We start from the raw sequence: 18,185 nt of genomic DNA on the forward strand, positions 1-18,185 counted from the left end.
ACTATTTTTAAGTCTTTCCATATGCTACATAATTCTTCTACCACCTTGTTTGCATATTCTCTGCCATTATCGCTTTGTAGTATATATGGAGCACCAAAAGTTGTAAATATATCCAGTAAAACATACACAACTGCCTCAGTGCGTTTATTAGTTAAAGGACGTAAGTTTACAAATTTAGTTAAATTGTCTTAATATACTAAAATAAACTTTTAATTACCATCTGGCTGTACCTGCATGTTAATTATGTCTATTTGACCTCGTAAGTTAATTTCTTTTGATATTATAGGTTTGTCTACCATTTTTAGCCCTTTTTATTAGTACTTCCTTTTTTTTTTTGCATGATTCGCACAAGTTCAAGTATAATATAATTGCCTCCCTTGTTATATTTTTATATTTATTACTTAACTCGTTTTCTATTCTACTACGATCTCCGTGCCCGATCGATAAATGAGTTTGATGCAGAGTATTAAAAAGTTCTTCGTTATGCACGTAATATTTAATTTGATTACCTTAATTTACTGGGACAACAAGTCTTTCCACACTACACATTTTCATGGTATCATACATCTTAATAAATTTATAATCATTTGGAGTTTTCATTTTCTTCGGCTCTAATTATTTTAAATGTATTATAAGTTTATATAAGTAAACTTAAATGTGTACAGTTAAGTTTATCTCTAAAATATTATTTAAACGATTAATAAATGTATTTTTCATTTTAAAAATTAAACGTATAAATACTACACAAATATAACACAGCACTAAACGGCAGTATGTGTTATGTCAGCTATGATAAATATGGCTGCATAGAGTCCCAAGATAATAATAATTACGATATGAATTGTTAGTTATCGATGGACTGCATTTGAAAATACCCAAAAATTATTGATTATGTACCACTGACATTACTGATAAAAGGTATTGTAACCGGTAAGAAGCAGTGCTTAAAAGAAATTATAAAATACAATACTCTAAAACAGCTCTAATATTCACATTGCCCACACCAGTTTTAGCATTGTATTCAACGACTATTCTATATGGGAATTAAATATTTATTGTTTATTTTGCCCAAATATCTTAGAAATTGTATACAATGTCCGAGCATTGTATTACAATGACTGATTTGTCCACCTGGACCGTAACATATATATCGTAATCCAATTGATTACGACGATGCACTATACACGAATTGCTATTATATTCTCATACGGTTCCGCCTATCCATCATTACTCAAATGTTACTGGGAAAATTAGTGTTATTGTGTCGTTGTGCTGAAAATATCAATTACAGTACCGTAACAATCCTGGCGGCGTTGGCGGCGGCAGCGGTAGTGGTGATAATTGCAAATTTTGCTTACGGGAAATAGCTTTGACTTGCAAGTGATTTATTTATACGCGGCGCGTACGGAGTATCTTATTTTTGCGGCGCGGCTGACCGTACTCCGGTACCACCGCAAAACGATGCGTATTATACTGTATTATATTTTAACATAAATTAATACATGGTAAGTTGTCTTAAGCGAATGGTGACGTACGAATGGATTTCGGTGTACACCAATTGGATGTAATAAAGACCACTACTACAGGGGTCCTTATTATCGATGGAGTACGATTGCGCGCGTTTTACCTTTTTGGGCATACGATTGCGCGCGGTGCCGGAATAACAAAGAACAAGCTTTTGACTATTCAAAAGCGTACGATTGCGCGTGAAATTAGATGCCACGTTGCCAACTTATTATTAAAATTTAAAATAATTATTATTATTAAAAAAAATTATAAAAAAATTTGTTATTTGTCGTATATGTTGTTAGGTTAAATTGTATGTGTATTGTCGGCGCGGCAAGTGCCCAACAATATTAGAGGGCTTGGCTTGTTCGCCTTAATAATTATTGATTATTGATATTGGTATTAAAATAAGTATAATTAAAACAAATAAATAAAGATTGGTGTGAATATATGGACTGTAATATGATAAATATGTTATGTTGCCTGATTGGCACAATGCAATAAATATAAATATAAGTAATGAAAAATAATATAAATAATGAAAACGTACGGATCACCACAATCGGAATCTAATCGGATATTTACCATGCACCTATAATCTGTATATTTGGCAACGTTGCTTAGAATCAAAAATAATTTAGCACGCGCAATCGTACACCTAAAAAGGTACCGTTGATAAGGACCGCGCGCAATTGTATTGTAGCCCTTATTATAATGGAAAAACTGAGGGTGCTGAAGCCATTCTATCATTCTCATTTTCTTTTATGGTTTTAGATATCCTCAACTCGTACAACATCCATTCAACAATTACTAAAATATTAAATAAATATTTAAGTATTTCTAAATTTAAATTTCTCACTTTGGTGATATCGCATTTCGTTATAAAATTATTATTCTGCCTCGAAGTTTTCCACATCGACCACGCTTATGTGTTGGTTACTGATAGTATTTCTTAGTATAATAACAATTATTTATATGTATTTTGCCTCCACAGAATATGAGTTAATAAAAATAAACTAATTGTAAGTGCATCTGATAAGCATATATTTGAAACGGATACATTGAGTTGATATTACTAATGAATAATATTAATAAGAAAAACATTTTATAACATATGAATATTTAAAATATATTCATTAAAATAATAAATTTAATTCACAAAATAATAAACATTTGAATATATGAAGCAAAGTTGTTTAAATATTTCTTATAGTTATCAAAGTTATCTAAATTAATATTATATTTACCAAGTAAAAGAGCTCCTTTAATTATTATTTATATAAGGTCAAAATTAGAATGAAAACGTGGTACAATTAAATAACAATTGTTTTTTATTCTTGTACTGTACAAATCAGAAAGCTGATGTTGATATATAGATACATAAACAATAAAATCATCTGTTCACAAATTTGTACAACATTTCTAAATTTAAGCTAAGAATAAATTAAATTCATAGGTACAACCTAAAGGGATTTTAATCAATAAATTAATAAGATACAAATAATTAATATGTATGAATTATGTACAGTTTTATACAGAAATACCTTAGGAGAACACTATTCGAGCTTGAGCAAAATAGATAACTTTAAATGTTCTGACTCAAGCATATTTTTTTAAGCTACCTAAATAATTTTATGTATAATAATCGGCAATCGGCTTTACGATACTAATATTTATTTAATATTCATCTACGCTGATACGTAGACAGTGAAAAGCTTTTTTAATTTAACCATATTACCTTTTTTGTTTCGAGGAGTTCATAAAAATATTGAAATGTTTAAACAATATAGTGTTTGTATAAATTGGTTCTCAATAGTATAAAATTAGCCAGGAGAGTACTATTTTTAATCTTGTTAAAAAGTACTTGATTTATTTTCAGTTTTTTTGTTTTATTTTATATTTTTATTAACTTAAATTACAAAAAGCCTTAAACGATGGAAGAGCAATAGTGTATACGTTAAGAGCTTTGAGTAATTATGATTTTAAATCTTAGCAACATTTTCCGATTTAATTTTCTGTTGGAGTTCCACCAATTTTTACACCTATAAATTCTATAGATTTTAAATGAAGTTGGATGAACTCCAGAGCAATTTACATTATTATTAAACCCTATTCACATTTCAAATGTGATTTGACTAAATATTTAGGTTGGTATCTACGAATGCTATTATTATTATACTATCCCATTTTACAGCACGTGACAAATCTTCTGTTATAACATAGTTAAAATTAACTAAATACAAATTAAACTATGACTCACATAATATACTTATTACTGATTGATATAGGGTGATCAGATGATTATTTTATCATTTTTTCAATCATTTTTTTACACGGAATATTCTTTACAAAATAGTTTCAGTCAATTCGTATAACCAAAATATACTATAGCTTTTTATGTAAGTCATCGTAGCTGTAAGTGGATTAATGGTCGACTTTAACATATAACAACGATCATAACAATGTTATGTCATATTCAATAAAACTTTAGATATATTACTTTGAATTATGTATAATAGTCTTATTATAATTAATAAGTACCACTACATTATGTACCGTAGCATTAAGAGTGTAACCTTTCTTTGTAATTTCTGATTATTATTTTGAAAAGTTCGTATTCATTTGTCTTATTATTTCTATAATTGATTGGCTCTTATTGTCATAAACTAATATACGAGTATTATACAAATATTGACTCCACCTTTACATTGTCGTTTAATGTTATTGTTCGTTTATAAAAACAACAATAGAATATATAGTATATAGTTGAGAATAATGAGCATAATTCACCAGTATTGTAATGTAATGGTCTAAATGTTAATTTTTAATTTATTTTTTTTTCTACGGCTGATTACTAAATGCTCTATGAGAAAATTCAAAAAAAAATTCATCCGTCTCATCATATTATATCCTAATTCCTATATGTGATAGGACATAATATAATAAGACGGATGGAATTTTATTGAATTTTCTAACTTCTATATGTGATAGAATAGTAATAACAAAGTATTTGTTCGTTATTATTGTTCATAAAACCAACAATTGGTAATGTTTTGTTGTATACGTTTAGTTTCAATCGCAGAATGTCACATTATGTTGTTTCCGTTTATCGCACGCATTCATTGTAAAAGTGTTAGCGTTTTCCATGTTTAGTGACCATGGAGTTTGGATCAGGGTAACAAAAACGTAAATTAAACAAACTATTTAAGGAGTCTTTATCCCACGCCATACCGGCGTACAAATAGTAATTCCTTATTACTTAAACATTTATATGCAACTATAATCAATTCCAAATTATAAGATTATAAACTATTTAAACGTTTACAATTATCTTGAAAATAGAAATGTTTAAAAGAATCTAATAATTGTTAAATATTATTATTGTATTATTTTTCTTATTTAAAAATAACACGCGGCATCATTGGCCATGGAAACGCAATGTTTAATAACATAAAGATGATTGTACATTTAAATGCTCACTTAAATAATAAGAATTTTACAAAATTTGTAAATGTGTAAATGTGTAAATTTGTAAATTTAATGTTTTTTATATTAATTTTATATTAATAAAAATAAAATACATACGGTGTAAATATAAAAATAATAACCATGTATAATATGACATTCTACAGTAACTGTAAAAAAAAGGAACTGCAATATAAACAGTTTATTTTGCAGTTCCTTTTTTTTATACATTTGATTTTATTTGCAAGTAAAATTAGATATTGACCGATAATTCTTCAGGTATTTTTACATACATTATGTCACTATGCGTTTTACGATTATCTGAATGCAACCAGCTGGACATATATGGGTGAGGGGAGGCGTCACTTTCATTAATTTTGCAGTCGTGAGAAAATTGGATCTGAGCTTTGTAGAGTCTAGTAAATATTACTTCGTATTTTCTGGATAAATCTATTATAATTTACATTTTGTTTTATTTCAAGTATTTTTGTATATCCAAATTTCATGCTACTCCTGGTAGTATTATACAACTTTTAGAGATATTACGTTTTGTTTTGTCATAGTCCTGAATTGTTTTTACTTCGTCTGTTACTGCGTATTTTGCGGCATGATTTCTAATCTCATTTCCTTTGATATTTAAATGTCCTAGTATCCAACATATTTGAATACAAAATACGTTTTCTTCAGCATTTGTAACGGGTTTTTGTTTTTTTTTTACATTTATATACATTTTAAATGTTATTAATTGTACTAAGAGAGTTTGAAGACAATTCTTCAAGTTTTTGGTATTTTGAGTCTATAGATAAGTACATGGATTTGAAGAATGTATATGATTTCGTTAAGTACTGATGTAAATGTATTATTGAATTTCGTAATTTGTATCATAGTATATATAAACTGAATTGAACTCTATAAAATAAGCAGTTCCCAAACTGTTTTGGGTCACGCACCCTCAAAATAAAAAAATTAATTAAATAACGCCTTCCGTGAATAAATAAAATAACATTTTTTATTATTTAAATGTAAGAAATTTACTGTAGATCTAAAAATAAATATATGGTATTATCATAAACAATACAAATATTTTCTGTGTATCTTCCAATAAATGCATGCACTTCCCAATGGATACGTGTCCTACGGTTTGGGAAACGCTGCTCTATAGTATCTAACCTTTAAATAAGAAATTCCAAGAGCGTTTACGCAGCCGATACATATGTTGGTATACACGTTTTTTTTAAGGAAAACAAATGATGCATTTTATGCTTTTTTAAGATATAAAACAATATTAGCATTAAAAAAAAAAATATATATGAACCTTCTGTTATTTTTAAATTTTCCGTATACTCAAATCGTATTATGTAGACAAAAACAAATACCTACTGAATCGAAATTGCAACACTCAACTGTCTTGAAAAAACGTGAATAGTATCGGTTTATTTTTTAAATAAAATCATTATATATATATATATTTTTATTTTTTTTTTTTTGGGCAATTTAATTATTTAAATCGGTTATTTGAACATTAATTGTTATTTAAGCGTAAAAGCTCTTTGTTTAATTTAATTTAACTCGAATTACTCGAATTTTACTGACTAAATTTAAAATAAATTGATAATTTTATTCATAATACCATGAAAACTGTTGTCCTAACTTGTACTTGCTTGTGTACTCTTCAACATAATTCTACATCCAAGCTTTAAAAATTAATAGTTTAATATGTTTTGCTGCCCCATGCTTAAAAAACACTATATCATCTGTTAAGAATATTTATTTTTTAAATAAATAAGAAGTAAAAATAGGTACATCATGTTCAATAATAACTGTGAGTATTCAGAATTTATGAATATACTTTATTAACCTGCAACAGATGTTTAAAACACAATTTTTAATGAGGGTATAGTAGTACACAAAGAAATAAAAATCAACTACGCATAAAATAAGGTAAAATGATTTGTATAAAACAAATATGAAAACGTTTCAAGTTATTCATTAATTTATTTTAATGTTACTTTAATCTTAAAATCCAATTCACGAAGTATAAACATACATACATTTTATGTTAAGCTTTAAAATTTCCTAACACATTTTGTCTTATAACTCTATAAGAACGATTTAAAAATATTTTACCAACTATTTTATCATTTTACTGTGAAACATGATTTAAAACGTAATACTATGTAAAGCTTATTTAAATAAAAAATTTAAATCACATATTGTTGTTAAGTTATTTAATACTTGAAACGATATATGAGTAGTATATAGTATATGAATACATTCATACGTAAATATTTAACCAAAATGAAGAAAATCATTTTTCACACTTTGTATTCAATATTAATATTGTAGATAATTATCATTGTATAAATCTCAATTACTTGTACTCTAAATCGTACATTATATGAATTTATTTTATAAAAAGAAAATATTTGTAGAACATTATACGTCATCGAGCTTATAATTCGTTTGCACGAAATTTAAATCTGATACATATTATTTATTGCTTGATAATTATTTTTATCGTATATTATTATTATCCTTCTTTTTTTCAGTATTTGTTCTGTATTTATAACTTTGTTAACAAAACATTTTGAATCTGGCGATTCTTCAATAATTGAAAACCGTAGGCACATGATTTACTATTATCTCATACTCGGTAAAATTATTTAAATCTCTAATTATGTATGATCCGTGGGGTATTAACGGGGAGGCTTTCTGGGGGTTAAAACACCCCTCCAATATTTTTGTTTAGAATACTTTTCTTTATTGACATTACATGATAGAATTGTGGATATATAATAAAATATTTTAATATTGGATTAAAAATGCATTAACGTATATATGTAAATCTCTAACTTGATTCTGCATCAACTGCACAAAAAAAAAGATAATTGTCTTCATTAAAAAGGATAGACTTATCTTCGTAATACTATGTGCCAAGTAGGTCTGTTTTTTTATTTTACTAAGACTAAATAATAATTATAAAATGTAATTAATTTATAATTGTTTTCTCTAGAAAAGACTTAATGGGTTATCAATCAATCAAAAGGATCTCACTGAAAGCAATCAAGTACTAGACGAATTGGCATTTAAAAAAAAACGTCTTCCTTTAACACTGTAAAATTAATTAATACATTTATGCAAAGTTTGATAAATCAATTTGTAAAATTACCTACTGAAATGAAATAAGTTAATGTTTTATTCAGTCCAACTTTTCATATTTTTTCCAGATATATTTATAGTCAATAATTAAAATAGTAATCCTATGTTTTTTAAATTTTTTTTTTTAAGAAAATTACCATTTTTATGTTTTATATCATTGAGTTATTAATATAAGTCCATATAAAACTATAGAAGTATAACTGCTACCACTCACTAATGAAACTTTATATTGATATTTGTATTGCTTTAATGTAATAGGTAGTTGATTATGAATTATAACAATTTTCAACAAATATTATTTACAATAAAAATATTTTGAGTACTTATTATGATAAAATAAAGCTTGCTAAATGACTGTGATTAAACTATTATGGTTAGAGTTCAATATAAGAAATTCATCACTGATTGAAAATCCAATAGTAAAAACATCAGTCTTTAACTAACCATGTGCCTCGTGGATCATCTTAAACTGCATTAGAAACGAGTAAGGAAAATCCAACAACCTACCTATTAAAAAAATGTAGGATGGTGAAATCCTCTATATATGGTTATGGTCCAGAAAAATTTTCAGGCACATAGTTAACTTACGCCCACTAGCAATATTCTCGGGAGGGTTTGGAGAATTTCACTGTGCCAGCGCTGACATCATTAAATTGATGGAAAGATTAGAAGTGCTACTATGAACTAGCGGCTAATTAAGAGTTACTATGATACAGAATTATAATTATTATGCAAAGAAAACCATTTTTTGTAAATAATTCTAGTTAAACCAGAAGATTTTAGGATGATAAATTATTTTGGATTATATTGCAAGCCAATTAGGTGACAAATTACAAAGCTTTATTTTTTCAAAGAATTACATTACGATCTGCGGAAACTGTGTAGGCACTGGGATCTGATCAGGGTTTTTTCTAAGTGAACTTGAACCAAAATTATAATAAAAAGCGGTATGTTTGCAGAAAAAAAAAAAATAATGTACAATTCAAAACGGCACAATATCTTTGCATATACAAATAAACAATGTGACTACGAGTATTATTAATTCGGCTTAAAATAAATAAAACATTTGCAGGTAATTCATGAAATTCCTAGTTAATTCATAAAATAATGGAATTAAATACTTTAACTGTAATATATATATTATATAATTTTATAGAACAGAATATAATCATTGATTAAATCAAAGTAATTTAAACATGCTACAATTTATAAATAATATTTGATATCGTTTAATTTTTTTATCAATGTTTTTGAGTGAAATGTATAGTTAAAAATACTAATACAAAATTTTAACAATAAATAATACGTTTTTAAACTAAAATTTTAAATAATTTCAACCAATTTTCAATTATAATTTATCATTGTAAATTATGCATATATATAGTTACTGTAATCCAAGAACTTTTTCAATTAACTACTTGACACTGCATACGCATTAAATTATGACGGGTTAAAAAAAAAATGAATTACTATTATAATGAAATATTTAAACATTTTTTTTTAAGTATCTACCTAGTTTATTTACTGGTGGTAATAAATGTATACTTAAATTTAAAATATGGTAAAAAACATATGGTATCGATTATTATTATTATTTTTTTTTTGCAGTATAAGAATAGGTAATAAAAAAAAAAAATAATAACTAAAATTTAAAATCGATAAAATCTATGACAATAAATAAATAAAATTCTCTAAATCAATAACGCATAACGCAGTATAATATAAACAAACCGAAAGCGTTATAATAATAATTAACCACCTGATGTACCCAGAATAAAGTATATATTATGTACACAAATAACTTTTAACACTGTAAAACATCGATTTTTCTTTTCTCTTTAGTATTTTAGTACGAGTTATGAGCTAGTTGGTAATTTATATTATAATATACCAACTAACTCATAATATATTGAATAGGTAATCATTAAAAATTACTTTACAATAAAAACGAAAACCATCTCAACTGCAAACGCATTTAACGAGATAGTTATAGTGATATTACAGTTCCAACACGATCTTTTTTTCTCACTAGCTTCTTGGAATTAGTAAATTTAAATTTCGTATAACAATATAATACTGTAACTTGTATACTTGTATACACTTTGAAGAATAGTAATAAAATATATGTTCATATAACATATCAAATATGTTTATATGAGTTGTAAAATAAATAAGAACTTAACAATTTATATTAATTTTGACTTCATTAAATTATATTTCCAAAATTTTATTTATTTATTTATTTTTTTTTTGAAAAGAAATTATTTATTTATTTTATAGTGTTATGGAAATTGAAAGTACTCCAAATGGTTTTCTTTCGATAAAATATTTTCAATAACCAGCACCGAAGTTTTGAAAATAAACTCGTTTATTACATACTATGGAATAAACAATATGTTATAACATTGTATTTTCTATAATCGTTTAGTTACAACGTACAGTTGAAATATGAAACTGAAAAATATATAAATGATAAGAAAATTTATTTCTTTAAATTGATTCTACTCGATATATCAAAAACACGAAACAATTCGAATTTGTTATGATTCCCTAGAAATTCAAAATGTTGAAAATCTTCTGAACATAATTCACAATTCTGAAAAACTCTAACGTTGAATACTAATACATTGTGTATACGTATTATCTATTATAAATAAGTCTCCAGAATTTTACCTGGAATTTGTGACGTATTGTTGGTGTTATAATCTGTACCATCAAATGTATCCTAAAAACCAATTTTGTAAACAATCATAATATGTAGTGATTAATATTATTTTTATAAAAAAATATTTAAACTATACCACTGTCATGTTTGAAACGGAATTTGCATTTTGTAAATCGACCTGCAGATTTCTCCTTTTTTGACTGTGTATTCGATGGATTGCTCTCAACCATAGTTCTCTGAAATACAAGGAAATGATGATTAATATTAAATAATAAGTAGTTAATGATTAGTATAGTACGACAGAAATATCCATATTGATTTAAAATTAATTATTTTACCGATACATGCAATTTTCATAAATTTTTCAAATAATTTATATCAATATACGAAATAATATTTTCGTATTATACAAGAAAAAGTAGAAGAAATATACAACCAATTTATTATCATTATAATAATGTACCCTTAATATACTACTCTTTTGCGTACACTTGATGTTAAAATATAAACTTAAAGTATGGTATATTTTAAATATACTTAACATTGTTTTCACGCATTATCCAAGGTTCAATTAAAACTTAGTCGAATAGGAAAACAATAAATATAGTGGATATATCACAGTAGACACACATTTAAGCACTTTTTATTTGTTTTATCTTTTGCATTTAAAAGTATCAACATTTTGGACTTCTTATTTCATCTTTATAACGTTTTTATTTATTTATTTTATTTTATTTTTTTTTTACCATAAGTAAACCTATCAAAAAAGGAATTTTTTAAAAGTCCTGTTTAACTACTGATGGGAAATAAGTTTAAAGAAATGTATACCATAGTAATAATACCAAAGACGAATCTAGAGGGACGGGTCAGAAGGTTAGCTAACACACAGTTAATATTTGTTGACAAACTCGGCCTCCCGAAGACTTCTTATATTTTTTAAGTATTTCAACAATAAATTTAAATTAATACTAGACTGGAGCAAATTCCTCAGTTGCCACCCAAATGATGTCACTATGCATTGAAAAGTAAAACATCTCTATACCATATCACGTATAAAACCAAATCCTCCATAAAACAAAATAAATTTTAATATTTTTAATGATAATTATGAATGAACTTAAAAACAGTTTGTTACAAGGTGAACTTTATAAATTAATTTCAGTTCTAGTAAGTGGCCTTAAGATATAGCCCAACCTATAATTTTCAAGCCTTGAATTCGCCTCTGTACGACAGTAACAGTATCGTTACATTAAAATACATAAGAATGTCACTTAAAAAAATTTTTGAATTCAAATTTTATTAATTTTTTTAATAAATTTATATATTTTATATATAAAATATATTTATATTTTTCTTATTTTTTTATTGTAGTTTAACATTATATATCATCAACATGCTCTTAGCTATTCGTGAACTTTCATAATAAAAACAAATTTATATCACTATAAAATGTTAAAAAGATAAAACGAACAACAGTATAATACAAAGCATATAATATGCTTACCTTAAAAATGTAAATAATAAAATATTTTTACAAACTTAAATTTAATTATCAATACTATAACTTGACTTGATACGTTGACCAAGTTGTTGTTTTACTTGAATGATAAAGGATATGCAGATATACAATATAGTTTATATCTATACTCGTGCTTATTTCCATTCATTATATATATTGTATACAGTGTCGATACGGTTAACCTCATCAAAGCAGCTAGGCAGCTATTGCTGCCTGGACCCCGAGCTTTTTATTTTAATCAATATACTAAAACACACACACACACACACACACATTATATGAGTACATTATAATTTATAAATATTCGACACAGCAACAAATTATCGAATTATTTCCTTTAAATTCAGTTGCGATTAATGTATTGAAAATTTTTTTAATCACTATGTTTTTTCTCATCACGCGTAAGAAGTTAAAACCGTAGGAAAATTTTGAAACAAATGATCATTATAATAATATTTATTGGAACTCAAGGTATTAATTACAGAAAATAGGATAAAGGATACTTATTCATTAGTGAATTGAACTCAAAATCATGGCATTATTTTAGGAACGTGAAATGTTTTTGGTAAAATACAATAGCATAGTCAATAATCACACTAAAAATCTATAAAATCATGTCAAATAATAAAAATAATAAAGTTCGATGGTCACTAGTTACATTTATTTCAAAACATTTTATTAATAATAAAATAATTACGCACATTAGTTATTTAATTTAAAATAATATTGTAAAAGTTCATACTTATAATTATTTCTCTATAATGATCGACAGTATACCCAAGACATAAGTGTTTTGGATCAACTTGTAATTTAACTTCGTGACATTGTAAATGACTTGATACAAAAAAGATTACTTATTTAAATTGTTTGCAAGAATTTTACCAGAATTATACAACTTATTGGAAATATTATTCCGATCATTGGATCGTTTATTATAAAATATAACAGTCTATATCTAAAAACATCAGACTTCAATTACATTAAAAACTAAAATATCCTTTATACTTATTTCATGAATCAAAACTTAAAATTATGACAATACTTCAGGACAAGGAATTATCTTTAATCATTAATATTTATAATTTTTCAATCTTAGAAAATAATACTATTTATAATAAAAAATTTGTTAAATTTTTTTATTTTTTAATTGGGATCTTACAAGCAAACTTTAACAATTCTACCAAGTTCATGGCTAATTATTTTAGAGAAATTGTTAAATTTTTAAACTATTTAATATTTTCTGTGATTATTCCACTCTCTGTGAATCTCCAAAAAAACAATATCACTCAACTATGCATAAGCTTAATCAACGCTTACAACATTTAAAATCAAATTTAAAAAACGTAATGTTGATAGAAATTATTTTTTGTATATAAAATGTAAAGATTTTTTAAAATAAATAAACAAGAGCATTTCGAAGAATAATAAAATATTTAGATAAAATACTTTTGATAATATACAAAATATTAATCCATTGCTGTAAAATATTATCTTTTTTAAATTATTGATAGCATACTTGATAGTATTGAATTAAGGTTTATTCCAAATGTGGGTATATTAACAAATTGAAGTTGGTTGGATTTAAAAAATTGTTGAGATTGTGAAACTCATATAATAAAATAAATATAAATAATAAAAAATTAGTATTATAATTTATTTTATAAAGTTTAAAGATATACAAATTGAATAATATAGAGCTTGTAGAAGTTTAAAATTAATTTAAATTTATAATATGATTTAATTTATCTAATTGACACAAATATGAATAAAGAAATCAATAATTTACGAGTAGTTGGGTAGGTTGACCACTTAAAAATCTCTTATACCCTGCCTGGGCCCTTTGACGACAAGGCCAACACCGATTGTATAATACATTTATGTGGGTAACTATAATTAAACAAATAAAAAGGTATGGATTCTGTTTTCCTCTAATTGTTTTTATTTCTTAAATTATGTTATTTTTGCTTCAAATATTAAAATATTTTGCTGGTCCCGATATTAGCTAACTTCTTTTTATTCATAAATATACATTTTTGCCAATTATTTAATTTGTATCAAACATAAACATTACCTATTTTTATGAATTTAAACACATGTTTGCCAATTATTTAATTTATATTAAACATAAACATAGCTTATTTTTATTCTTAATTTTCTTATTGGTAGAAAATGGAAAGTAGAGAAAAATAGTCAAGAATTATTTTTTTTTTTTTTTTGGAAAATGGACAATAAAGGATAAGGATATCACATTTTTAGAGCAAAAATGCCACGATTCTTAAAAAGTATATACGACAGACTGCATTTGGGAAATTCGTAACTTTAACCAATAAAAAAATAAATAAATATATCTTTTACCCATCTGACCACGATGTATCATGAAAATGTGCAATCCAAAAATGCGTATTATGATTTAATACCTGTAAAGTAGTTACACGTACATAGTATGAGACTAGCGTATTATAAATATTTTTAAACGTCTATTATTAGAATCTACGTGTGCTATTAATAGACGTGCATTCTGTATATTCGAATTAAAATTGTTTTTATTTATACACTTGTAGCTAACGGACTTCGGTCTAGGTAATGGCAATATTATTGTGTTAACGCGTTATCGCTGGTCACACCGTACACGTTTCTCACCGTTTATTCGTGTATGGTACTCATGTATCGGGGTTGTTAGGGTAACGGGACATATTTTCGTTAAACACGGCGGGGTTGCCTTGTATTTTGTATATAAATGTGAGAGGTGTATATTATACGGACAATATTACAAGCGCAATTCATTTTACAAATAAAATCTTACAATAATTATGAAGTAAAGTTATTTTAAAGAAACATGATTTGCAAGAATTAATAATATATATTTTTAATTTATTTAAAATATCATACATCAGAGTACATTAATGATTTATATTTTTATTAAGTGGACTTATCCCAGTAACTGTTTGCTCATAATTAGAGCAGTGAAGTTATTGCATTAAAAACTCACTAAATTGATTGCATTATTGCATTAAATTATATTAAAAATTGCATTGAAAAAATTTAATTATAATCAATAAAATCAAATATATTTGATACGTATATACTTAATACATAGTCATAATAAAAATTAAATATGAAAATTGCTTATATTGTTTAATTGCACAACAAATGATTTTTAAGTTTTCAAAATCGAATGATCGTCTGTTATCGTACAACAAATTTTTATATCGGAGAAACTTCTTTTCACGTCAATAGTTGTTATTGGGGCGTACTTGAAGCAGATTAAATCGTTGTGGGTCAAGTTTTCTGGCAAGCTCTCCATTGACTGTATTTCTCCACTTATAATTTTTAATATACGAAAAATTGTTTGATATCCTATATTTTTTTGTAAAATAGTTTTAAATTTCTAGTTTATTAATATCTACAAATCTAATACATACAAATATTACAAAAAATAATTAAAATTACAGTAAAATTAAAAAAAAATCGCCAAAATTGCATTTATTGTAATATAATTTCTTTTTTTTTTTTAAATAAGAGTTTAACGAAATATATTTTAAGTTCATTCAGCAATAAATATAAGCATTTACAAAAAACATGCAAATGCAACACTTCACTGCCCTACTCATAATAAACGTGTTTGTTTTCCCAATTATATTTTCAAAAGAAAATTGAAATTTATTATTAATTAGATGACCAAATAGTAGGATTTTCAATTCCCGTTTAAAAATTTACACGATGTTATTCGCTGCTTCAGTATAATCATTCATCTGATTTTGGTTGATTTTAAAATGCATTGATATGAGTTCCAAATGCCTGAACAAAATTGGAGTAATCTACGATCGATTTTTCTTTGATTTTCCCAACTTAACGTTTCCAAACATTGGCGCCAAAACGTCCATGTCCACCACGGTAACAACTCTTTTGCGCACATTCAAAATTTTTTTACCTAAAAATTGACGACTCGTTTGCGCATAACTAAAACCATCATTACTCTGAAAACGGATGACTCGTTTATACACATTTCAGTTGTGATCCTAGGTTTTCTTGTAGTTGATCTGATATGTTGTTTTCACTTCGTAGTGTTTCATATTGGTGGTATACGGTTAAAATATATTTAGTTGTGAGTTAGGTACCATAGGTTTAAAATTATTGAGGTTCTTCCTTGGCCATTAAGAATCAACTTCGTGTCAAGAACCAACCTAACGTTAGTCAATTTTATGTTTTCTATTATATTTTCTACTTCAGTAGTTAACTAGCCACTTGTTTATGGTTCTTTTAATTACACTAAGTTTTTGGTTTTGATTTCTATATTTTGTCCCATTCTGATGAAAAATATATTTATTTGGTTTTTGATGTCAAAGTATGTGTTTTGATTTTTTCTGAGTTTAAATCAACGATTTTTCGCGGCTTCGTCTGCTTTTTATTTTTTTCTTTTCAGTTTTATTTTTGGTAATATGTTTATAGTTAAAATAATAAACTAATTTCAATAATAATAATAATGACAGTTACAGTGATAATAATAGTAGTAATTTATAATACAGAAAACAATTTATTCGATTAATTTATCTAATGAATTTTTCAATGTTTCCCCGTTGTGTACTAAACATGATTAAAACCTTTTCAAAAATTCAAGTGACGTCACCTTTGATTTAGTCTTCTCTAAGAACGTCACATGCTACCTGTATTCTGTTTTTAAGTCTTGGAGACTGACAGGTGGATCTGCGTAAACCACAGTTTTTAAATGTCCCCACAAAAAAAATCTAATAACGTTAAATCTGGGGACCATGTCGGTTAAGGAACAACGCCATAAATACCAATCCAGCATTTTGGAAACATTTGTTTTAAATACTAATTCTAATCTAACAACTATTGCATTATACGCTAGTGCACAATTTTGTTGTAAGCATATATTGTCATATATTGTCATAATATCGACATGCTGTCGTGTATTTAATACAAAAATCATCTAACTATAATTGGGATTTCGTGGGTTATAAAATTTAAATATCGTGTACCGTTAAGCGTTCATATTTAAATTTTATTTATTATTTTAATTATTTATTTATTCATCATAAAAGTATGGTCCTACAAAATTGTTGTCGATCAACCTGCACCATACATATTATTCCCAAACGGTTTGAAAATGAGTTTAACAGAACTAGCGGGGATTCGTTTAATTTCAGTATTGATTATTTTGTTTTTTCATTTGCTACTATAAGAAAATTTTTATTAATCAGTCCAAAGAATGTAATGAACTGTTAAAAGGGAATTTTGAATTAACTACGCTATAAATTCCAACCTACGAATAAAATTTCCTGCACGCAAATGTACTATAAAATCCACTTTTTATAGGTGATATATAATCATGATCATATATAATTATTTTTCTTTTTAAAAAATATTGGTCAATAAAATAATTGAATGAATTATAAAATAAATGAAACTATACATAAAGAAGAATACTCATAAGACATGTGGAATTAATATACAAATAAAACTATCAATCGCTTATCTTATATAAAAAATATTGGAATAAATGTCATCATACAAATTTAATTTAAAAAATTTTTTTATTAAATTTATTATTATTTAATAATAATAATAACTTCGATACTTTATTAAAACTTAATAGTACATTATAGGCATTTATAGCCTATATATGATCAGTAGCAGGGAGCTAAAATGTATGAGTACAATCGGGTTGTTTTTTTGCTCAAACGAGTTGTAAAAAAGGAAAATAAGCGTAAACGAGTCATAGTGATCGGCCAAACCAGACGTACTTATCGTTTTTATCGGCCTACACTCGCATCTATATGCAATGAAATAATAAAATATGTGCGTAGTATTGAATATTTAAACGATGCATCGAACGCAGTGCTATAAATC

General features: G+C 25.8%; 1 protein-coding gene across 6 annotated transcripts in view; it reads right to left on the reverse strand.

Moving 5' to 3' along the window:
• The window catches only part of LOC112691990 (adenylate cyclase type 8), a 171,990-nt gene that overhangs the window by 73,703 nt on the left and 80,102 nt on the right, over window positions 1–18,185 (reverse strand). For all 6 annotated transcript variants that reach the window (XM_025566483.1, XM_025566482.1, XM_025566486.1 and 3 more), the window contains exons 3-4: window positions 10,932–11,031; window positions 10,804–10,855 (exon numbers count right to left, since the gene is read on the reverse strand). In XM_025566483.1, the coding sequence (XP_025422268.1) occupies window positions 10,804–10,855; window positions 10,932–11,031 (152 nt within the window). The remainder of the gene's footprint in view (window positions 1–10,803; window positions 10,856–10,931; window positions 11,032–18,185) is intronic.

Source organism: Sipha flava, unplaced genomic scaffold, assembly GCF_003268045.1.
Source record: "Sipha flava isolate LNK unplaced genomic scaffold, YSA_version1 68_pilon_pilon, whole genome shotgun sequence".
Lineage (NCBI taxonomy): Eukaryota > Metazoa > Arthropoda > Insecta > Hemiptera > Aphididae > Sipha > Sipha flava.